The sequence below is a fragment of the Durio zibethinus genome, chromosome 13 (genome assembly GCF_047325235.1).
Source record: "Durio zibethinus cultivar Kanyao isolate XHJ-2024 chromosome 13, ASM4732523v1, whole genome shotgun sequence".
Classification (NCBI taxonomy): domain Eukaryota; kingdom Viridiplantae; phylum Streptophyta; class Magnoliopsida; order Malvales; family Malvaceae; genus Durio; species Durio zibethinus.
The window spans coordinates 6,510,480-6,530,801 of record NC_143174.1 but is presented as its reverse complement, the minus strand read 5'-3'; the positions used below and the strand labels follow the sequence as shown (position 1 = coordinate 6,530,801).

At 31.5% G+C, this 20,322-nt stretch overlaps 2 protein-coding genes across 3 annotated transcripts; one reads left to right on the top strand and one right to left on the bottom strand.

Moving 5' to 3' along the window:
* The first annotated feature begins 1,345 nt into the window (after positions 1-1,345).
* LOC111302745 (zinc transporter ZTP29) lies at positions 1,346-9,324 on the top strand. Of its 2 annotated transcripts, none has more exons than XM_022898532.2 (12): positions 1,346-1,728; positions 2,671-2,742; positions 3,538-3,630; positions 3,736-3,825; positions 3,949-4,030; positions 4,700-4,755; positions 5,690-5,746; positions 6,587-6,627; positions 7,714-7,781; positions 8,309-8,365; positions 8,494-8,611; positions 8,962-9,324. In XM_022898532.2, exons 3-12 carry the CDS (start codon positions 3,556-3,558, stop codon positions 9,005-9,007), a joined length of 690 nt encoding a protein of 229 aa, XP_022754267.2. In that variant the 5' UTR covers positions 1,346-1,728; positions 2,671-2,742; positions 3,538-3,555; the 3' UTR covers positions 9,008-9,324. The 2 variants fall into 2 exon arrangements, with proteins under 2 accessions (XP_022754267.2, XP_022754266.2); XM_022898531.2 differs by having other exon boundaries at positions 1,349-1,728; positions 2,671-2,729.
* A 7,314-nt stretch (positions 9,325-16,638) lies between these two features.
* LOC111302744 (zinc finger protein WIP2-like) lies at positions 16,639-19,448 on the bottom strand. Its single transcript, XM_022898530.2, has 2 exons — positions 18,756-19,448; positions 16,639-17,441 (listed from the first exon to the last, which is right to left on the bottom strand). The coding sequence occupies exons 1-2, from the start codon at positions 19,350-19,352 to the stop codon at positions 17,001-17,003; spliced, it is 1,038 nt and encodes a 345-aa protein (XP_022754265.2). The 5' UTR covers positions 19,353-19,448; the 3' UTR covers positions 16,639-17,000.
* Between the last annotated feature and the right edge of the window lie 874 nt (positions 19,449-20,322).

The window sequence follows — 20,322 nt, the reverse complement described above, 5'->3', positions numbered from 1 at the left end:
CGAGTAGGATCAGGGAATAGTGGTGACCAAGAGGAAAGTTATGGGGCCTTGAGTTAGCTGGAGAAAGGCCTTGAGATGGCTGGAGAGAAAAGTGTCCCCATTTTGGACAATCTTATAGTCACTTGTAAGAGACTGAGAAAATCTCTTACGCTCTTTATAGGGGGATGACTGGTGTCAGCTCTCCACCACCTCCTTGGCTAGCGGGCAGGCAGGAGCCTGGTTAGTTTGAAGTGAGCTACTCTTAGGCACTAGTGGTGTCTAGGTGGGCGGGCATCATAGGATCATGAGTGTGGCACGATGTTTCCTCAGGTCACGGTAAACCCGAGGATGGTTGGGGTCGACGGGCCTCGTATCAAGCTTTTGCATTGAGCCATGGGGTTACACGGTAGAGATCGTTATGCCCCTCGGTTTCCTCTCTTTGAGCCGAAAAGATCATAAGATGGTGTTTGCGTAGGAGGGATGCCATCGAGCCTGAGGGATGTACGGGCTAGCAGGTAGGCACGTTGCTAGACCTTTGTGGCCAATCGGTAAAAGTGTGCTGCAGCTGAGGCAGTCCACCCAAGTCCCTCTTGCGAGACTAGCATGATGTTGGGCGGACGGCCTACACTGATGCTAAGGGCCTTAGCCCTAAGAACTGAGTCCCGTGGGATGAGATGAGCCTAGAGGCTCCGAGCTGGCTGCTGACCAGCTTAAATGTGGCTCTTGCGTAAACTTGATACGGGAGCTTGCGTACGATACGGGCGGGCATGGTGTTGGGTTCTCACCATGTCAAGAAGTAGTAATATCATGAGAACCGGGGTTGCGTGACTCACGAGTAATCGAGGGTCAATGTTCGAGACCTTAAGCCCTACGGGCAGAGAGGGTGCTCGGGGCCACTTTGAGAATCGTGGGTTGATAAGTGATGGGAGTTGGGTTCCTCTCTATAGTGTTTGGAATGAGCAACCTTACGAGGTCAAAGCCAGAAAAAATTCATGAGTATGCGGCTTGAAGGATCGAAATTGATCTATCCAAAGAAAAATGGATTCGATGAAGGCTGACCTTGACTACGAGTAGTCTTGGTGCTGTACAGACGCGTGGTTTCAGAAGGAGAAACACGCGGACCGTGACATCGAACGTGAGAGACAAATTGAACGAAGCTGAAGATTAGGGTGAAATTGAGTTGAATTGGGCCTTGAACGTTCTCGTTCTGGTCTTTCTCGTTTGTGATAACGGATTCCAAAATAGGGGAGTTGGAGTTGGCGTTGGAGTGGGAGTCGGAGTTGGAGTTTTGAGTTTGGGAGAGAATTGAATGCATCCAACCAATCGAAAATAAAATATTTTAGTAATATCAGAAAAGAAAAATACAAACACTTGTATATATAAAACTACAACAATTAGTTGAAGTTAGGTTTAGACTGTAGAGCAAGCAAGAAAAAGGCCGTTTAACACTTAACTGATTCCCTCGTTTAAGCGCCCTATTTCTTCAACCTTTCTTTTTTCCGCAATTAATCTTTCTCTTATGCTTTATTTTCCGTCTTTGTCTTTTACTATTCTTTATTATTATTCCTATTCTTATCTTTTGGGTAGTCAAATATCAGTCCAAAACCCTCCATGAACTATCAACCCCCTTCTAACTGTAGCATTTTTTAAAGTGAAGGAACAAAGAGAGAGAAGCAAAATTTTCCATCGATTCCCAAGTTATAGTGGCGCTTGCTCTTTCACTTGTGGGTGGATTCAGTACTTCTCTAGGTCAGATAACAGTCCTTTAAAAAAAAAATTGCCCCATTTATTATAAGCTTTCAGAATTGATAAACATATATGTAGTTCTGGGTACTTTTTAGCTTTGTGTTTTTGTCTTGTTTCTTTTTGGTCTTAGTTGTAATGTGTAGACCAAGCCATTGTTGGTGTATGATCATTTAACAAGAAATTTTTCATGAATAGAATTCCTTGTGGATTTACGACCTAAGAATTTCCTATTTTATTACTGTTTTATGGAAGTTTTAAATCCCAAAAAAGTTAAGGCATGCTTTTATTTGTTATATTTTCATGACGAGATATTGAAGTCGGCATTTGCTGATCTGGGTGGTGTACAATGACAAAGACTGTTAGAGACCATAGATCCAGTTTATTGCAAGAAACCTTGCTGTTTTATGGTAAAGGAGAAAAAGAAGTAGATAACTAATTCTGGATATATGATTGATTAACCTCTAGCATTTCTAGTTTTCTGGCCAGATTTAAAGCACCTGATATCTTGTAGAAAATGAGGTGGCTTGTTCTGCTCAACTGTTGCTTTCTCATAGAAAGCATGAGAAATTTTTTTTGCTTCAACAGTCATGCAGAAAAGCACACTCATGCATCTTTGTTACCCTAATCTTCACCCTAGGTTTCACCAATGACTAAGACTTTATCGCTGCATCAAGTGCAAAGTTTTTGATTGTTGAGTGCTTGGGCTCAAATATCATTATTTTTTAGTTCAAAACAGCAGGACATTATAGTCCAAAGTTTTATAGATAATTTTAACTCTTAAGCACCAAACAATGTGTTATTATCTCCAATTGTATGACATATTTGTTTCCCCTGTTTACTTTTCTTCATTACTTAGTTATTTGGTGTTCATTTTTGTATAATAAATATATGCAATTAGTTTCAGAAGCTATTTACTTTAACAGTGTATCCTCCAATATGGTACAGGTGCTCTTTTTGTAATTCTTAATCAAGCTCCAAATTTGAAAATGCTTGGGCTTTTACAGGTAATGCCACAAGGTCTGGTTCCAACACTGAAGGCTGAAATCCTTTACTTAGCTTTCATCTTCTTCCTTCATCCAGAATATCAGTTACTTAAATGATATTAGACAAATCGGAATTTTTCAATGCTAAAACATTAACTGTTAAATTTTTAGTATTGAATTTTTTGAGTACTAACTTTTGCATACTGCTTATAATTAAATATTAAATTAAGTTTTTTTTTTATTTTATTTTTTTGCAAAAGAGATGTATGATCTTTTAAAGATGTTAATCCAATCAGAGTTAAAGGGAAGATGATATATATATATAAAACTTTAACTAGCATAGGCCTAGCTTAGTCAAATAATAAAAATTTTAAAATACTCTTGGCTGAACACGATAAGTTGGTTCCAGATATTTAACATTTTCAACAATTTTTCATTGAAAATACTCTATCCAAGTGATTTCGGAAATAACATACACACATCGAGAATATTTAAATTATTAAAAATTTTTAATGTGTAACGAACATCATCATGTTTAGCAAAGAATCATCTGTTAAAGGATTCTAGCCCAGAACATTTTTTGGGGTTATTTTTATTTTCTTAGCTGCTTGGTTTTACTTTATATTTTATCTTTGTATGCTTTATTTTTCAAGTTCTTGTGAGTTAAAATTTTCCATTTTATATTTGTTAGTCCTAGAATTCTAGGCAACTTTTTAAAGAATCTGTAAAAGTTAATGCCTTCTGTATATTGACCTTTTTTCCTTTTTTCCAAGAAATAGATAGATAGTAAGTAGATATCTTGTCCTTACCTGGTGTCTCCTTAATGCAGGGTTTTGCTGCAGGTCTAATGTTGAGCATATCATTCCTTGATTTGGCTCATAATGCTATGAACTCCATCGGTTTCTTGAAAGGCAACCTCTGGGTTAGCTATATCTTATCAGTTTCATTCTAATTTCCATGCTTAACGTCTATTTCATGATCCATTTTTGTTTCTCTGAAGCTAATTTTTATTCCTGTAACGATGCAGTTTTTTGCTGGTGTTGTCTTCTTTGCTGTGATTGCCAATTTTATACCAGAACCAACACTTTCTCAGAGTTCTGAGGTGCAAAGCAAAAAGGTTTGGATGTTATTTATGTGTAATATTACTGAATGATTGTTCCAAATTGGCATCTGATGCATCTGTATTTACCCAAAAATATTGAAAGCTATATTGACTGTTTGATAATGCATTTGAGAGAAGAAAAACAGTGATGAAGGGGGCAAGGACATGATGAAAAAGCATCGACGCCAGGTTTTATTCAGTGGAGTTATTACAGCAATAGGTAAAACTGTCTTCTAGACAAGTTTTAAATCTGCCATATTTGATAAGAAACCATACATGAAATTGGCCACTAAGTTCATTAATTGAATGCATATTTGACAGATATAACTTCAAATACATTAACTAAATGCATAATTGACTGATATAACTTCAAATAAAGGGCAAAGGCTTTGTGATCTAATATGATCAAATTTTAGGTGGTCAAAGATAAAGTATAAAATTCCATTGTTGCTTCCACTTTCCATCAGTGCAGATGAGTTGTTGAAGATGGCAACATGATGTTCAATACCTGAAGAATGTTCTTGTGTTGTCATTACGCTGAATTGGGAAAGCATAGAGTGAACTAGCTGGTACTTGCTACGATATGTTTGATTGCTTGTATTTTGTTGGCCTAAATTTTATTTTTTGCTGAAAGGTGCTTGATTTAACCTGTGATTCAGAGTAATGCTTACTAGTTCATTTCTCCTCTTCTTTAAAAATTGCATCATAAATGGTATAAACTAAACTTGGCTGCTCAAATATTATATATATGAAGTTTGGACGATTTGTTTAATCAAGGAATGGGAGATCTAACATCTTAGCTCTTTTTGGTTCTTTTTATTTGGTTTAGCATATTGCCTTTTACTAACTACAAGAAGTGCTCATATCACTCTGGTTGACTGAATGGCAGGCATAAGCTTGCATAATTTTCCAGAGGGGATGGCAGTTTTCCTTGGATCCATGAAGGTAGTTCCAACCTACTTTATTTATTATGAGATTATCAAGTAAAATTTATAACAGAGGATGTTCTGCAACTAAAATCTGCTGAGATTGAAGCAACAATAGCCTAACTTACTTTTAAAATATTCTTAGGTGGTTCATTTAGCAGCTTTTTTTTTTAAAACTCTAGAAGCAGTTTTCTTGAATGGTAAATTTCCTTTTTTAATGGTCATCAGTGATTGCTGATTCAGCATTCTGAATGCTGATTGTTTTAAACGTTATTGACTTAAACACCATTATTATTTAGGGATTTTTCTATGATTCCAAATTATTTATGTGCCAAGGATGACGATTGAACTATTGATTGTTAGATTTGAACTGAATATTTTAGATTTCATTTATGGCAATGAAGAACAACTATTTCTTCATTTCTCTTTCTTTTTGGGAGGGGGATGGGTTCTTAAGCATAGAAAGCCTTGGAACTTGCACCAGGAGAAGCTATCCACATTAACAACAAATACTAAATATAGGTTCCTGAATAATCCCAAAAGGACCCTTACTACATAGAACTTCCTCATTTTGGTTGGGTTGATTCTAATGCCAAAAAGAAATGCTAAATGCTACCATGCCAAGTGATAAATGATCGTGAGCAATTTATTATTTCATGGCTGTAATTTCCATAAACAATTCAACTGAATTATGGATGGTCTTAAAGTTGGAACATACTTCTTAGCAGAAAAAAATTTTGATACTACATTTGTTACTGCATTATTTTGTTTTGAAGGAATGTCTTCTTGATGCTAGCAAACTTGTTGGTTGTAGTTTTTCATTCTTGTTGGCTAGTAGAAGCTACTAATTTACTAATGGAAGTATTCACTTGATATAAATTTCTCATTGAGAGCCCACAATGTTTTGTCTGTATGTTAATGAATCTCTTTTCTTGCCTTATGTTCTCTTGTAGGGCCTTCATGTTGAACTTAATTTGGCTTTGGCCATTGCTTTGCACAACATCCCAGAGGTACGTATTCTTAAATCCTGTAATTTTTAAACTGGCCTTGAAAGCAACCCACTTAAGTTGCTGGTTCCCAGTTTAACTCGTTCAAAATAAATTGTTCTTTCTTATTAAAAAATATATTGAATTTGGTGATGATGACAACAATGTGCATTTTGGTTGATTGTTTACCAACTGATTTATCAACTACCAGGGCAAGGTTTATATCTCCATTTGCAAAAGATTTTTTAAAATCTGGTTTTAATGAAAAGGAACCAGTCTATCCATGACAGAGTTTTGACCTCTTGTTAAAGGGGTTCAAGGCCTTATAAGAGATCTGTTCAACCAGTTGAACTGGCCAGTCTGGTTGAGTTTCAGAAAACTGCTTAAATCAGTTAAAATGCTGGTTAGACATGCCAGGTTTCTTGGATGTTGTATAGAAAATTGGGTTACATTTCTTAAATCAGTATATGCACGTATGTTTGAGAGAGAAGAGAGGGGAATGTGGTGTGTGTTTGTATGAATGTATGAATGTATGTTGAACTTTTCTGTAAATCGAGCAAACCTAAATCAGTTATGTATACACATGCAATCTTATAGGGAGCATTTCATCTACAATTCTTTTTACCACAATCTTGCACTTAACCAACCACAATAATGGCTTATGTAGGGGTCCACTACTTATAAGTGTGGACTCAATGTAATATTTTGATGGATCCTACACAATTCTTAATTCTGTTATTGGTTAAATGTAGTGCAATAATTATAAGTGATAAATATATATATATATATGAGTGTTTGTGTGTGTGTGTGTGTGTAATTAGAGAGTATCTTGTTTTATCTAACTTCTTTATGTTCATTTTACAGGGTGTTGCTGTTGCACTTCCTGTTTATTTTGCTACTCAAAGGTGAGAATTTATTGAGACCCTGATCAATTCAGTTTTTTGAAAATCCACTCACAAGGCCCAAATGGACACTCAAATTGTTAGAATTAGGCACTTTCAATTTGGAGGTTGTTGGTCTGAATTTTGGGGATGCGGGGTACGTCTGAATTTTGGGGATGAGGGGATGGGGTTTATGAAATGTGAAAGAGCTATCTCCTTTTGTGGATCTTGGACATCTACCAAAAAGATCTATGGTGAAAAAGTTGAGGAAAATTATTTTTTTTCATTTATTTATTTTCTTCTGCCCTCTGCTATGTACCATAGGCTGCCAAAATGAAGCATTTGTGCTTGTTGAGAAGGTGTATACCAGGGATAATGATTGTGGAACAATGGCTAAGTGTAAGGGTCGGCAATGTGATGTAGAGATGGTGGTCTTTCTGGTAAACACCCGTGGTAAAGAGGCATTAGTCCTGATTTTACCGGAGGCTCCTGAGTGATATTGGTGATATTACAGATTATAGTTAAGGTACTAACGCTAGTGTTGGAGATGATGCTTGTGGTTTGTTGCTAAATTTATTGTAGGAATGGTGAAGAAATTCTCATTTTGACAGTAGCATATGTTGTGCTGATGATTGCATTAGTAATACTCATGAAGCTCTGCATTGGTAACTTTGCTTTTTCTCGGGCCTATTTTTTTGACTTCATATGAGCACTTGTGTGTTGGTGAAGTTACGGATTGTCCTTTTGAATGTAGTTCAACTATTCTTGTTTATTTTCTGCGTCACTACAAGCTTTTTCCATTTATTCTACACTAATGTCATTCAAGCATGGCAGTCTTCATCTCCGCCATGATAATTGGATTAAGTTGCCTGTTCTGGTGTTGGCATTATATTGTGAGGTTTTTTTTTATTTTTTGGTCAGCTAAATGCAGTAGTAAAAACTGAACTATGTCTGTGAGATTGCTGGATGAACTTCTTTTTATGCTTTTAAAGCAGTGTTTCCATTTTTAACTATATGCTTTTACAGCAGTCTTTCCATTTTTAACTATGTAAACCAATTAGAGCTTATTCGTTTGATGAAATTAACTGGTCGGTTTGTATTTTTTGTCAGTAAGTGGCAGGCATTCAAATTGGCAACACTTTCTGGTTTTGCTGAGCCACTTGGTGTTGTAATTGTTGGTAAGTGAACATCCTTTTCTTAAAGAATCAGAAAAATATATATTTTTTTAAAAAGGAGTAAAAAACAGAAGTGTGGTCTATTGGTATTATGTGAATTCTTAGTTTCAGTGACCAGGGACTTCAAATATCCAAAAATAAAAACATAAAAATTCCCCCCTATAGGAAGAAAAAGAAAAAAAGAATGAGAGAGTTTTCTTTTGACGAAGCGTGAAGTCTATAAGTGAAATGCTTATCTTTTTTACTGAAACGTAAACCACAGTTATGAGTTATAAGCCGCAATACTGGGAAAACACTGGGAGCTATTTGGACTAAAGACAATTCCTCTTTCATTTTTGTGCATTGGGAAAGTTTTTATCTTTATCTTTTTCTATTTTTGGTTTTGTCTAATATAATTTGCATTTAAGTCTGAATATAACCTGTTCTGTTGTAGTCAATGGTGAATTTAGAGCCTGCTCGCTTGCAAGATTATTCTCTATAAATGTCAGGCTATCTGACTTTGTTGATTTCTCTTTTTCCTTTCACCACAGCCTACCTATTCCCAAGCAGCTTAAGTCCTGAAATTCTTGAGGGCTTGTTAGGATCAGGTTTGTAGTAACATGGATCATTCAGATCTGATCTGATTCGGGAAAAAAAGAATCTAGAATCTAGCTTCCTAGCTCTCTGTTATTATCTTGTGACAACCTTCTACTCTGAATTTATGTTAAAATTTCAGTTGGTGGGGTGATGGCCTTCCTAACATTACATGAAATGCTGCCATTGGCATTTGAGTATGCGGGGCAGAAGCAAGCTGTCAAGGCCGTTTTCTTTGGAATGGCTTTCATGTCTGCAAGGTGATAAAATTTATAGTAAACAGTACGCTGTTCCAAGAAACAGTTCATAACCTTCTTGTTTTCACTGCTTAGCTCACATAGAGATGCAGTTCAAATTCTGGTAAATTTTAACCGCTTGCCCCATGGGGAAAGGAAATATTAATTCTAGGAAGCACTAAATAACCACAATAGCTAGGGAAAGAAACATTTTGGAGAACTATCTAGTAAATTGTACTTGTAAAATTGCTGTTGGTTTATTTGCTGGTTAGTTTCGAATCACATTTCACCGAATTGCATTGTACTGTTTATTAATTTATTTATTTTCTCATAAACTTACCTTTTACATATCTCTTCTATGGTTTTGCATGCAGCCTATACTTTCTTGAATTAAGCTTACCTGTGGAGATGAGCTTGTAGCCTCTTTCCATGAACCAACCAACAAAATATTGTAAATTCCTATACCATGGTGTCTGCTTTTGCATATGATATTGATGGCTTTCTCTGATCTTTTAGCCAAATGTTGAGAAGACCTACTTTAGATCTAAAGCAAAAGGACGAAGGGGCAAAAATGTAATGTACAAAAAATATCAATTTTTTTCTTTTAACAAAATAAAGATTGAAAACAAAGAAAAAAAAAGGGAAATAGTTTACAAATTTTGTATTTTAATAGCTTATTGTTCTGGTTGAACCTCATTTATTTCTTTACCAAAATGCAAAAATCATACTTGTGAAATCTCCCTTTTTTTTTTTTTTTGGTGGATTTTGCATCTCCAATTGGCTCATCTATTATTTATAGCTAGTTTACGGGCTAATAATACAAATGATTTTTGAATTATAATGAAATATTTAATATAGTATTTAAATTTTAAAATATTTAATGTTATATTTAAATTATAAATATGTTAATTAATATGATACATAAAAAATTGTTTGTTTATTTTGTGTTATTATTTGAAGTTAATAACATTAGATATAAATATAATATTAGTTAATATATTTATGATTTAGATGTTATATTAAAAATTTTTAAAACTCAAATCTATAGCTGTCAATCAATGTCATTTTATCATGTATAATATTGCATTCATATTGTGTTTTACATAAAAATTAGTGTTATAGTTTATTTCGATATGAAAATATAAAATATAATTTTTTATTTTATTAAATTTATTTATAATTTTTTTAAAATCTTAAGCGAAATTATCTATGTTTTTTATTTATATCTTTTTAGTATTATATTGTATTATCGAATTGTATTTTAAATTATCAAATTTGTTCAGATATCACATTAAATATTTCATGAATCATACTTAACAGCTTCAGATTTTAGCTGGACGCATGCCTTAACGAGGGACACTTAACTGTTTTTTTTTTCCCCTTTTCTTCATATATTTTTTTTAATTCTTGTTCCAAATCAACCTACTAGTTTTGAAATTCCACTGTCAAAAACATTGAAGACTACACTAAATCGACCTGCCCGGGATGTTAGATATGGTTCTTTATGGCAGCTCGGGAAGTCATATTTGTAGGCCTCTCTGTTTAACTTTCAACTCTGATCGACACTCCGTGCACTGTTACTTACCAGAAACGATTAAAAGCCTTTGAGTTAGAGCTAGTTATAATGACCTTATAGCATTTATCATTGTTCTCCGGAACCGGAACTTCCAGCAGTAGCAGGACTGGCTGACTTGCCATATTATTGAGCCAAAATCAAGATCATGGTAATAACAACTCCTTTTCCTGATAATGTATTTGACTGCCTGTGCGTCAGTCAATTTATATGTAAATTGAAATGAAACCACCAGTTCTCCGGAATTTGAAATGTTTTATTTATTACTTAGCCATGTTAGAGATGGAAACGTAAATCCATAGGTAGACAGCTTACGTTTGGATTAAAGCGAGGTGAGGAAAAGGAAGAGAAAGAAAAAGAAACTAGGAAAATTAAGAAAAAAATTTTTATTTGGTTTATTATTTATATTTTAATAAAAAAAAAAGGAAAGGAAGTTAATATCCTCTCTTTTTCTCAAAATCTTTAATTTTTAGCTATCCAAATTGGGATAAATATAAAGGAAAAAATTAAAAATTTTTAAATATAAAATAACATTTTTATCTTTATTGTATTTTATTATTTTTTAAATAATACTATTATAATATTCAAACTTAATTATTAAGATTACCTTTAAATTTTTTACAATTCATTTTTTAACGATTTTTTATCAATAATTTTGAATTTTATATATTTATTAATTTATATACTTAGGTCTTGTTTTTTTCTCATTTTGTTATCACTTTATAAATTTTAAATCATAAAATTAAAAGAACACGACAAAATTTACCATTTAAGTCCATTTTTCCCTCAATAAAAAGGAAAGGGTCTTCATCCTCATCAAAATCCTGTTTGTTTGTTCTTTGTTTTCTTCTTTTTAAAGGTTAGTTTTCAATAAACTTTTCATTGTTTCTTAACATGACTTCTTGATATATAAAAACATCATTGTATTTTCTTGGAAATGCAAGTCCTCAAACAAATAATAAGGGAAACAAAAATCATATCAAGAGATTCATGGGATCAAACCTGTCCAGTCCTATCCTTCCTTTTGTAGGAAAAGTATGCTTTTGATTGGATTTGACAAAGTTGAATAAACGAAGTGCTAATGGTGGCTGGAGCTAAAGGGTCCTCTGTATATATACATATATATACAGCTAAAGCAAAAGTGAAGATGGACAAAGTATTTCGTCAGCTAAAGCAAAAAGAGAAACAAATATTTTTTAAAAGCCTTTATTGGGAAGACCGAGTTGATAGAGAGGTTTTTTTTTTTTAAAAAAAAAAAACAACTAATATTTAAATTTTAATCATTAAAAATAAAATTTGAATATTTATTAACGTATTATGGGATAATTAATATTAATTCACGCATTTGATTGCCAGCCCAATAAAATTTAGACAAAGTAACGGTAAGATTTAAAAAATCGAGTTAATAATTTTATTGAAAATTATTGATCAGGAGAAACGCCATCTTACTTTTATTTTTTAAATGAATGTGGTTCATTTAAATTTATTACTAGTTTTCCAAAATCGAATAATCAACTTTGAATTGTTTTCTGCCTTTTGCAATATATATAGTTGTAGCAGTTTTAGTAGAATATATATGTATGTGGTGTTTAGGAATTTCATTATTAGTGCATGAAGATAAGTTCCTATCACAATTTTTTTTTATTGAAATAAGTTGAAGTATAAATCAATACAACCTGTAGTCTTTAAATTTTTCTTTGTTGTAAGTGATGATATACATCATCAATAAATCAGTAATTAACCACACAAAATTTAATGGAAAATTGTTATATAAACCAAGATTTATAATTTTAATGTTTATTATTTACTTAGATACAATTTTATTAGAATTTATCTTATTCTTTTAAAATTTTTAGAGTTTTGATATAAATATATTATTTTATTAGGGTTTTGTGAAGCTTATTGAGAAGGGGGTTAATTTTACTAGTTTGAGAATAATTAAGGATGCATGAAGTATTTCTTGAGATTGAAGAAAACATTATCATTTATCCAAAAAAAAAGAGATTGAAGAAAATACTATTCCCAGTTATATTACTCAAAACATATTATTTATATATTCCCAATAGAAATTTGTATGTGATTTGCATTCTTTTCTATAAACTCTATCCGGTCTTCTAATTTATTCATTTTCTTTTTGGAATTAAAACTATATTATGTTTTTTTTTTTTTTTTGAACATATACTATAACTTTTCTTATATATCTTAAAATATTTTTTTATGATTTTTTCTAACTACTTTGTTTAGATTAAAAAGTATAGAACACCAATCTTATATTAGAAAGATTAATTTTAATATAAAATATACGAAATAAATTATTTTGCTTAAACTTTTGGAAAATTAAACCAGAACAAGGAAAATAAAATAAAAGGAGTAAAAAACAAAAATTAAAATTTTAAATTGTTAAAGTATGGAACACCAATCTTATATAAAAAGATTAATTTAATATAAAATACATGAAATTCATTTTTTTTATATATCAAAACTTTTATTCTTAAATATAGTTAAAAAAGAGTTAAATATAAAAATCATCCTTATACTATATACTTTATGTTAGTTTGGTATCTAAAAAAATAAACTGTTAGTTTGATACTCCAACTTTAATTTCATAATTTTGGACTAATGACATTAGTTAACTTATTGGTGTAACATAAATATCCACTAAAATACCAATACATATAAAAAAAGTTCAATCAATGTCATATCATTAATTACTATGTCAATATTAAAAAAAATTTAAAAACAATTTTAATTTAAAAAAATCTAATTTTTTTTAAAAATTCTGAAATATTTTTAAAATTATAAAATATAAAAAAACCTAAATTTTTTTTAAAAGTTTAAAAATTACAAAATTATGAAATTTTCAGAATTTCAAAAAACTTGAAAATTTTAAAAATCTAAAAAATATTTAAAAAATTCAAAATTCAAAAAAATAAAAATTTTAATAAAAATATTATTCGTAAAAACTTAAAAAATCTAATTTCTTTTCTTTGAAAAATAAAAAAGCTCGTAAATTTTTAGGAAAAAATTTAAAATTTTAAAAAATTTTGAAAATTTTAAAACAATCTTAAAAAATAAAAAATTTCAAAAATATGAAACATTTTAAAAAATTATTAAAAATTAAAAAAAATTGTGAAAAATAAAAAGGAAAAAGAAAAAATGAAAACTTTAATAAAAAAATCCAAAAAATTTAAAAAAATTCTCAAATTTTCCAAAAATATATAAAAAAATAAAATTGTAAGATCCAAAACAATGAAAACTTTTCATAATTTTTAAAAAAATTTTACAATTTTTAAATTTCTTCAAAAAATTTTAGATTTTTTATTTTCAATTTTTAAAAAACTTTTGCCAATCTTTTTTTAATTTTAAGAAAATTTTATTTTTATTTAAATTTAAAATTTTTTTGAATTTTTTACTAAAATTTTGAGATTTTTTGAATTTTTAAATTTTCATAATATTTTTAAGTTTTAATAATAGTTTTGTTTTTATTTTTTATAATTTTTTTAAAATATTTCATATTTTAAAAAAAAATTTAATACTAACATGACAATTGATGATGTGACATTAATTGAAAATTTTTAAAATTTATCAGTACCTTATTGAATATTTATACCATTTCAACAAATTGATTGATATTATTAGTCTTAGATATTAAAGTGGATAATAAAATTGAAGTTGAAGAATCAAACTGACAATTTTATTTTTTATGTACCTAATTAATAGAAAATGTATAATATATGAGTCATTTTTATATTTAACTCATAAAAGAACATTAATGTTATGAATGATCTTGAATTATAGTGAATTATTTAATGTGATATTTAAATTTTAAAAAATTTTAATATGTATTTAAATTATAAATTTATTAACTAATATGATATTTATAAAATTATTTATCCATCAAATATTATCATTTAAAACTAAACACATTAAAAATAAATATTAATTAATTAATTAATTTATACTTTAAATAACATATTAAAAATTTTTAAAAATCAATAAACACATTGAATATTTAATCATAAGTATAGAACTATTGGAAACATTAAACTTTAAAAAAATTTAAAAAAAAATTAGAACTGAGAAATAAGAAGTGAGATTTACGTATTAGAAATTATGGCAATATAATGGAGTTACAGGAGCAGTGCGAGAAATATAAGTATTGGAGTTATTGTTAGGTGGAAAGTAAATACATAAAAAGGATACAACGATCAATCTCTCATGATGAAGGACCCATTTGATCCACTAGAGTGACATTGCGTTGAGATTTTAATCATTCTTTTTTTCAACCTTACTGTTATGGTGTTTGGATTCTACTCAAGAGGTTCAGTGAAGTAATTGTGCCTTCATAATTTCTTTGGAGCTTAATGTCTAATGAGCTTTATGTCTTTCACTAGATTTTCTTTCTCCTATTTTACCATGGATTCTTTTTTATTTTTTCATTTTACCCTCAAAATTATAGTAATTAACAAAAATATTCATACCAATTTTTTTATTAAAAATATTAAAATAATTTTATTGATTTAGTATAATAAATAAAATTTATTATATAATAAACTAATAAATAAATAAATTTTAGTATATAATAAAAACAAATAATATATATTAATATATTGATTGAAAATGAAAATTTAAAAATTTTAAATGTTATAACTAACATTAAAAATAATAAATTATCAATATATTTTTAAAATAAAATATTTAATAATAATTTTTCAATCATTATTTTTTTAATCCAAAAATACATCTTAACATTAATTTTAATGTGACTATTATAATAATTAGTCTCTCCTTCATCGGTTTTCTCAATTTCACAAGAGCTGCTCTTCCCTCCATGGACCCTAAAAGTTCATTAGTGTTCAAAAGTGAAATGCTATGACAGGTCACTATGTAACATCGAAAACAAGAAAGAATCATTTAAAAAAAATTATTTTTAACACTGTTATGTTAAATCTACATGTACAGTGAAACTCTAACAACTCTTTCTCTCTCTCTCAAGACTGGCAAGCGTACCTCCATTTTAAAGCGGAGCAGGAAGAGAGAAGCTGATGACTTGAAATGTAACGGAGTCTTAGCTTCTTTTTGGTTTCGCTCACTCTGAGACAGCTGCTTAAGCTAAATCAAATATACGAATAGTATATGCTCTGAGGAATGAATTGTAGCTTGACATGACATTTCGAGAGCAATCTTTGGACTCACCTTCTGTCTTTCTCTTACATATCAAGTCCGGGTTACAGCAATTCTAAGTAAAGCTGCCACCAAGACTCTTCCAAGCCTTTGTTGTTGTAAAATTAATGCTAATAAAACACTTGTACTGTCACTCCCGCCTTGCTTCCCTTCGATCTTTCTCTCTCACACAATTCACACGCTAATCATTTGATTTGAATTTCACTTTTGTGAATCTAAACATAGTATTTGTTCTGTCCATCCATGAAAGCCCCTTCCACAACTAACCGAAGAAAAATGGGATCAAATCATCAAATACACAAAAAAGAAGAAAAAAAAAGCTGATGCATTTTTCACAAAATATGCCTTCCCCACCCTATTATTCAGTCTGCCTATTCTTATTCGAGGGCTAGGGCTATGGCTAGGGCTATGGGCTAGGGCTGGGGCATCCTACTATCTATCTATGTCGTTCACTGCCTATCTGTTAACTGGCGTGTCGACCCATACAAAAGGAATTAATTGATGACAAAGTACGAACAATAATTTCATGTCCTATCGCATAATTTACTTATTTACGTCCTTTCTCTTCGTCGATATCCCCTTCTAAACTATCACTCATACCATTACCAGACAAGGAGAAAAAGAAAACCGGAGGGGATAGTTAATTATTTCCTATAATTTTTCTTTAAAAAAAAGAAAGAAACAGCTCCTCTTTAAAAAGAAAAAATCCTTTCAAGTTGTATAATATACGATCGGGTGTGATGTACAGCTGATGCACTTTTTTTTGTTGTTTATGCAAATCTGTATATATTGTGAGCATGACTGAATGTTACATGTTTTTACATAGCATAAAAACAAGTAGATCAATAATAAAAATGTTGACGAATACAATTAGACTCAGTTTCCGTGTATATTTTTTGCGGCTCAGTTTGAAAACAATGGAAAACTCTTATCATAATTACATTAATTTTATTATGTCTAACTCAACTCAACTAATCAACGGCCAATTTGATCAAAACTTAATCAACACAATTATAGCTTGGAGACCAAATACATAAAGGTAAGAATAACAAAAACACTTAAACCTATTACATACTCTTAAGTTTCGATCCATTGAAACTTCCTTCGCACATTTCACAATTTTCATTTTTCTTATCTTCTTTAACCTATATCATATGTAATATTGACTTGAACATCAAAATGCATCTCAAAATAACAACTCCAACTCCCTCTAACAGTATTTTTTGGCCACAGATTCAAACTATCATTTCCTTCAATCTCATCTCCTGCCTTCCAATTAGGATAACCCAAAAACACCATCAACAAATTTATTCATAGCTGACACGTAAATATAAACGATAATTCTACATCGCCTCAAATAGAGAAGCGATGAAATTAGAAAAACAGGAATTACATGCTGGAACTTGGTCTAGCATTGTTCAGTGAGTATCTCTCTACTGCCAACCAAAATCCGAAGTCGGGAAATGAAAAAAAAAAGAAACTCAAAAAAGGTGAACAAAGGGGTAAAAGATCATAAAAGCTCCTCATTTAATTCTTAATTCTACAGGATTAATTTGTTTTTTCACTTGCGGAGCCATGTCTACAAAAAAACATTGCATGAAAATGTGAACTTTATTTGTATTCATGTGAAGATGGAATGATGAAGCACTTTTTACGTCACTGAGAGGTATCATCATTATCTTGCTCAATTTCAGAAGCTGGCTCATCTTCTTCATCAAAAGAGTCAATGCCATAAGCTGAATGGCCCTTCCCAAATGCCTTAATATGATCTTTAAGAGACCTTTTGTGCTTGAAATCAGATCCACAAGTGCAATACCAAAGCTTCCCGCAATTCTTCTCATGGGTTCTCCAGTCACCTCTGACAGCAAGGGTCTTCCTACATTTTCTACACATGAAAGGTTTGATTCCATGCTTTCTCTTGTAATGGGTTTGAAGAGTTCTAAAATCTTTGAGAGGTTTTGAACTGGGATGATCGATGTTGTTCCTGCATCCGGGTGCACAGCAATAACAAGGGAGCCTCAGCATGGCCGTTGGTTGTGTTCCCCTTAGAGACTCTGGCCCTTTTCTATACTGAGATCCATGCCCCCACATATGCATCTACATAAATTAAAAAAAAAAATGCAAATTGAAAGCTAAATTTATCAACTTCAAGACTATAGGAGGTTTCCTTTTTAAAGAACAAAAAAAAAAAAGGAAAAGGAAGAAAGAACATTCACTAATTTAGATTAGATATCTAAGGAACTCAGGGAAAAGCACACTACTAAGAACGCTGCTTAGGGCTTTTTCCAAATATTACTACTAAGAAATATACTATCTTCCTGGACTATGGGTTACAAAGGAAAAAGTATTTGATTAGTTCAGGATGCTTGCTTTCATGAATGGTGCATGAGATACGCAACTTCAGTAATAAGTCTGAATCACACTTACTGAAAATTTTCCAAATAAAGAACCATTTTGCAACTGGATGACCCTGGAGGAGTGAACTAACGAGGGTTTGCCTCAGATAGGTAAGGGACAGAGACATGGGTTCGATTCCCACGCCTTTTGGAATGTATTTTCTCTGCCTATTGTACGCATTGAAAGAAGAGAAGACGTAATGACGCTTGAAATAATGAGGATGTAAGTCATTCAAAAACGTCTCTGCAGGTTCAGCTACACATCTTGATTTACTTCACAGATGAAGCAAATCTTTTTCTCTGCGTGGGGATTCATGAAAATGAGATTGTCCTTAAGCTTGGGGCTTGATTAGGGAAGAAAGGATCTGGCTGTGGCTCTTGAGATTTGAGTGTTGAGAATCAGAAAATTTTGGGTTTTATGGCTTTGATGACGATCATCTGATCAGCCCCGGTAGAAACATTGCTACTTACAGTTCTACACATATGCCAATGTGTAGAACACAAACTTCAAGGTGCAGAAAGCATGATACTTGTGTTGTTCAATCAAATAAAGAGGGCAGTGATCTTATGCTCGATTGGACCAGTTCTCGATTTATTCTTAATTTTCAAATCCCAACACCCACAAATCATGCAAAAATAAGAGATGGACTAGATGGGAGATTTAAGAATGGAAAACAAATATATAATTATAAATATATTTTTTCAAAGTGACAAAGCAGAAAAAAAAAAGAGAAAGATATGCATTAAAGTGAAACAAAAGAAAAAAGGAAAACCCTAAGGACCCATATGTTTTCTATCTTCTCACCAGAACCAGGCGTAGAATAAAAGTGAAGGGTTGAAATCTAGCTCAAAAAGAAGAATATACAAACGAAAGAAAAGAATGGGTTCTCTTATTGATGCAAAAGAAAAATCTAAAGGGAGAAAACAGAAAGAGATAGGTCATAGTAAGAGAGGAAGAGGAAACTAGGAAAGGGAAGGTTTTCTTTAGATTTAAGGTTCATTTTATGGAACATACCTGCATGTTGTTGTATCTGTTGAAGGTCTTGAAGCAAAGTGGACATGAAAACTGTGTAGGTCCAATCAGAATCTGAGCAGGAGTTGGGATCCAATAGTGACCCTTGTTGAGTGTATTTGATTGGTACTCCAAAGCTAAAGTGACATCTTCTTTATCTGCAGCAGCAGTTGCTGAGACCTCCTGATCAGCAGCTGAAAACCTTGAGATCAAATCAACACAAGAACTAGGGCTAGGGAGTCCCAAATGAAGAGCTACAGTGACAGTTTCGTCATCACCACAAGTAGAGAAGCAGCTTTCTTCTTTGTCCTTGTTTTTCTCCACCTCCATGGCAGTACTGCAGGAACTCTCTTGTTGTTCATGCCTTGTTGGGCTTAAACTGAGAAGAGGAAGAGCTTCTTTAAGAGGAGGAGAGGGAGGTGAAGGTCGATAATACTGAGTAGAAGAATTTCTGTAGATAGTATTTGGGTAAATATTGTAACCATAATTAGGAGCATGTGAAGATGGATTTGAAGTAGATGTAGAGGGAACTAAATGGTTGAAAGCATTGAGGTTGAACCATCCATTGAAGTAATTGGAGTAGGGATCAGAATCAGACATGGCTGATAGAGATAAGTTGAAGAAGAAAGTTGGGTTAGATGATTAGAGAGAGAGATAGAGAAAGAGTAAATCCAAAATAAAGTTGACCCCAAAAGTTTATACGGGCGAGACTGAACAAGACCACCGAATTAAAGATGCGTATGGGACTAGAGTTAAAAGATAAAATGAAGGGTTAACTGCTAAGAATAACAATTAATGTTATGAAGGGCTATTTACAGCAAAAGCTTAAATGTGATAGTTAAAAATATTTTAATGTAATATTTAAATTATTAATTTATTAATTAAATTTAATATAATTAATTTTAAATAATAATACGTTATAAATAAATTATTTTTAAATACCATTTTAATTAATAAATTTATAATTTAATATTATATTAATTTTTTTAAAATTTAAATATCACATTAATTATTTTGTTATAATATAAATACATTCATAATATTATGAAGAGCATGAAAGTTGATAAAGTTAAAATAAAAACAAATTCAATTCAGCAGTCCACGAAAATAGAGGTTGAAGAAGTAAATAAATGAAGGGAGGGAATAGAGGGGCAAAGACAAAGTGAGTAATTAGGGTTTAGAGTTTTGTCTGCCCACTACTACCTCCTCGGTTGCTTCTCTCAATCTCATCATATCTCACAAGACAGTCAGAGAGAGAATGTTCAAACTACTGAATAGAAAGAATAGAAGCATTCATACAAATTTAAGAAGGCAGAAGGTGGTGTTGGTTTTGTCTTTGTTTTTCTCCCTCCTCTTGTCAATGGTGATTGTGAGATTTTCTTTCTTGGCATTGGGAAACAGATAGTCTCAACCCCAGCACTTTCCTTGGTGGACACGCCTTGGTCGGCTTGGCTCAGTACCAGCTGAGAAACTGTCCCCCACCAACCTCACTGTTCAACCCTTTTACATTTCATTTGCTTCACATTTCACCACTACAAACTTTTACAATTACCTCTCTCTCTCTCTTTCT

Bases quoted from the DNA above. Each gene is read 5' to 3' on its own strand.
- LOC111302745 (XM_022898531.2), top strand. The intron at 5,747-6,586 runs GTACGTATTCTT...TTCATTTTACAG, and splicing joins CTTTGCACAACATCCCAGAG to GGTGTTGCTGTTGCACTTCC. The intron at 8,366-8,493 runs GTTTGTAGTAAC...TTAAAATTTCAG, and splicing joins TGAGGGCTTGTTAGGATCAG to TTGGTGGGGTGATGGCCTTC.
- LOC111302744 (XM_022898530.2), bottom strand. From the start codon at position 19,352: ATGTCTGATTCTGATCCCTACTCCAATTACTTCAATGGATGGTTCAAC. The intron at 17,442-18,755 runs GTATGTTCCATA...TAATTTATGTAG, and splicing joins ACAGATACAACAACATGCAG to ATGCATATGTGGGGGCATGG.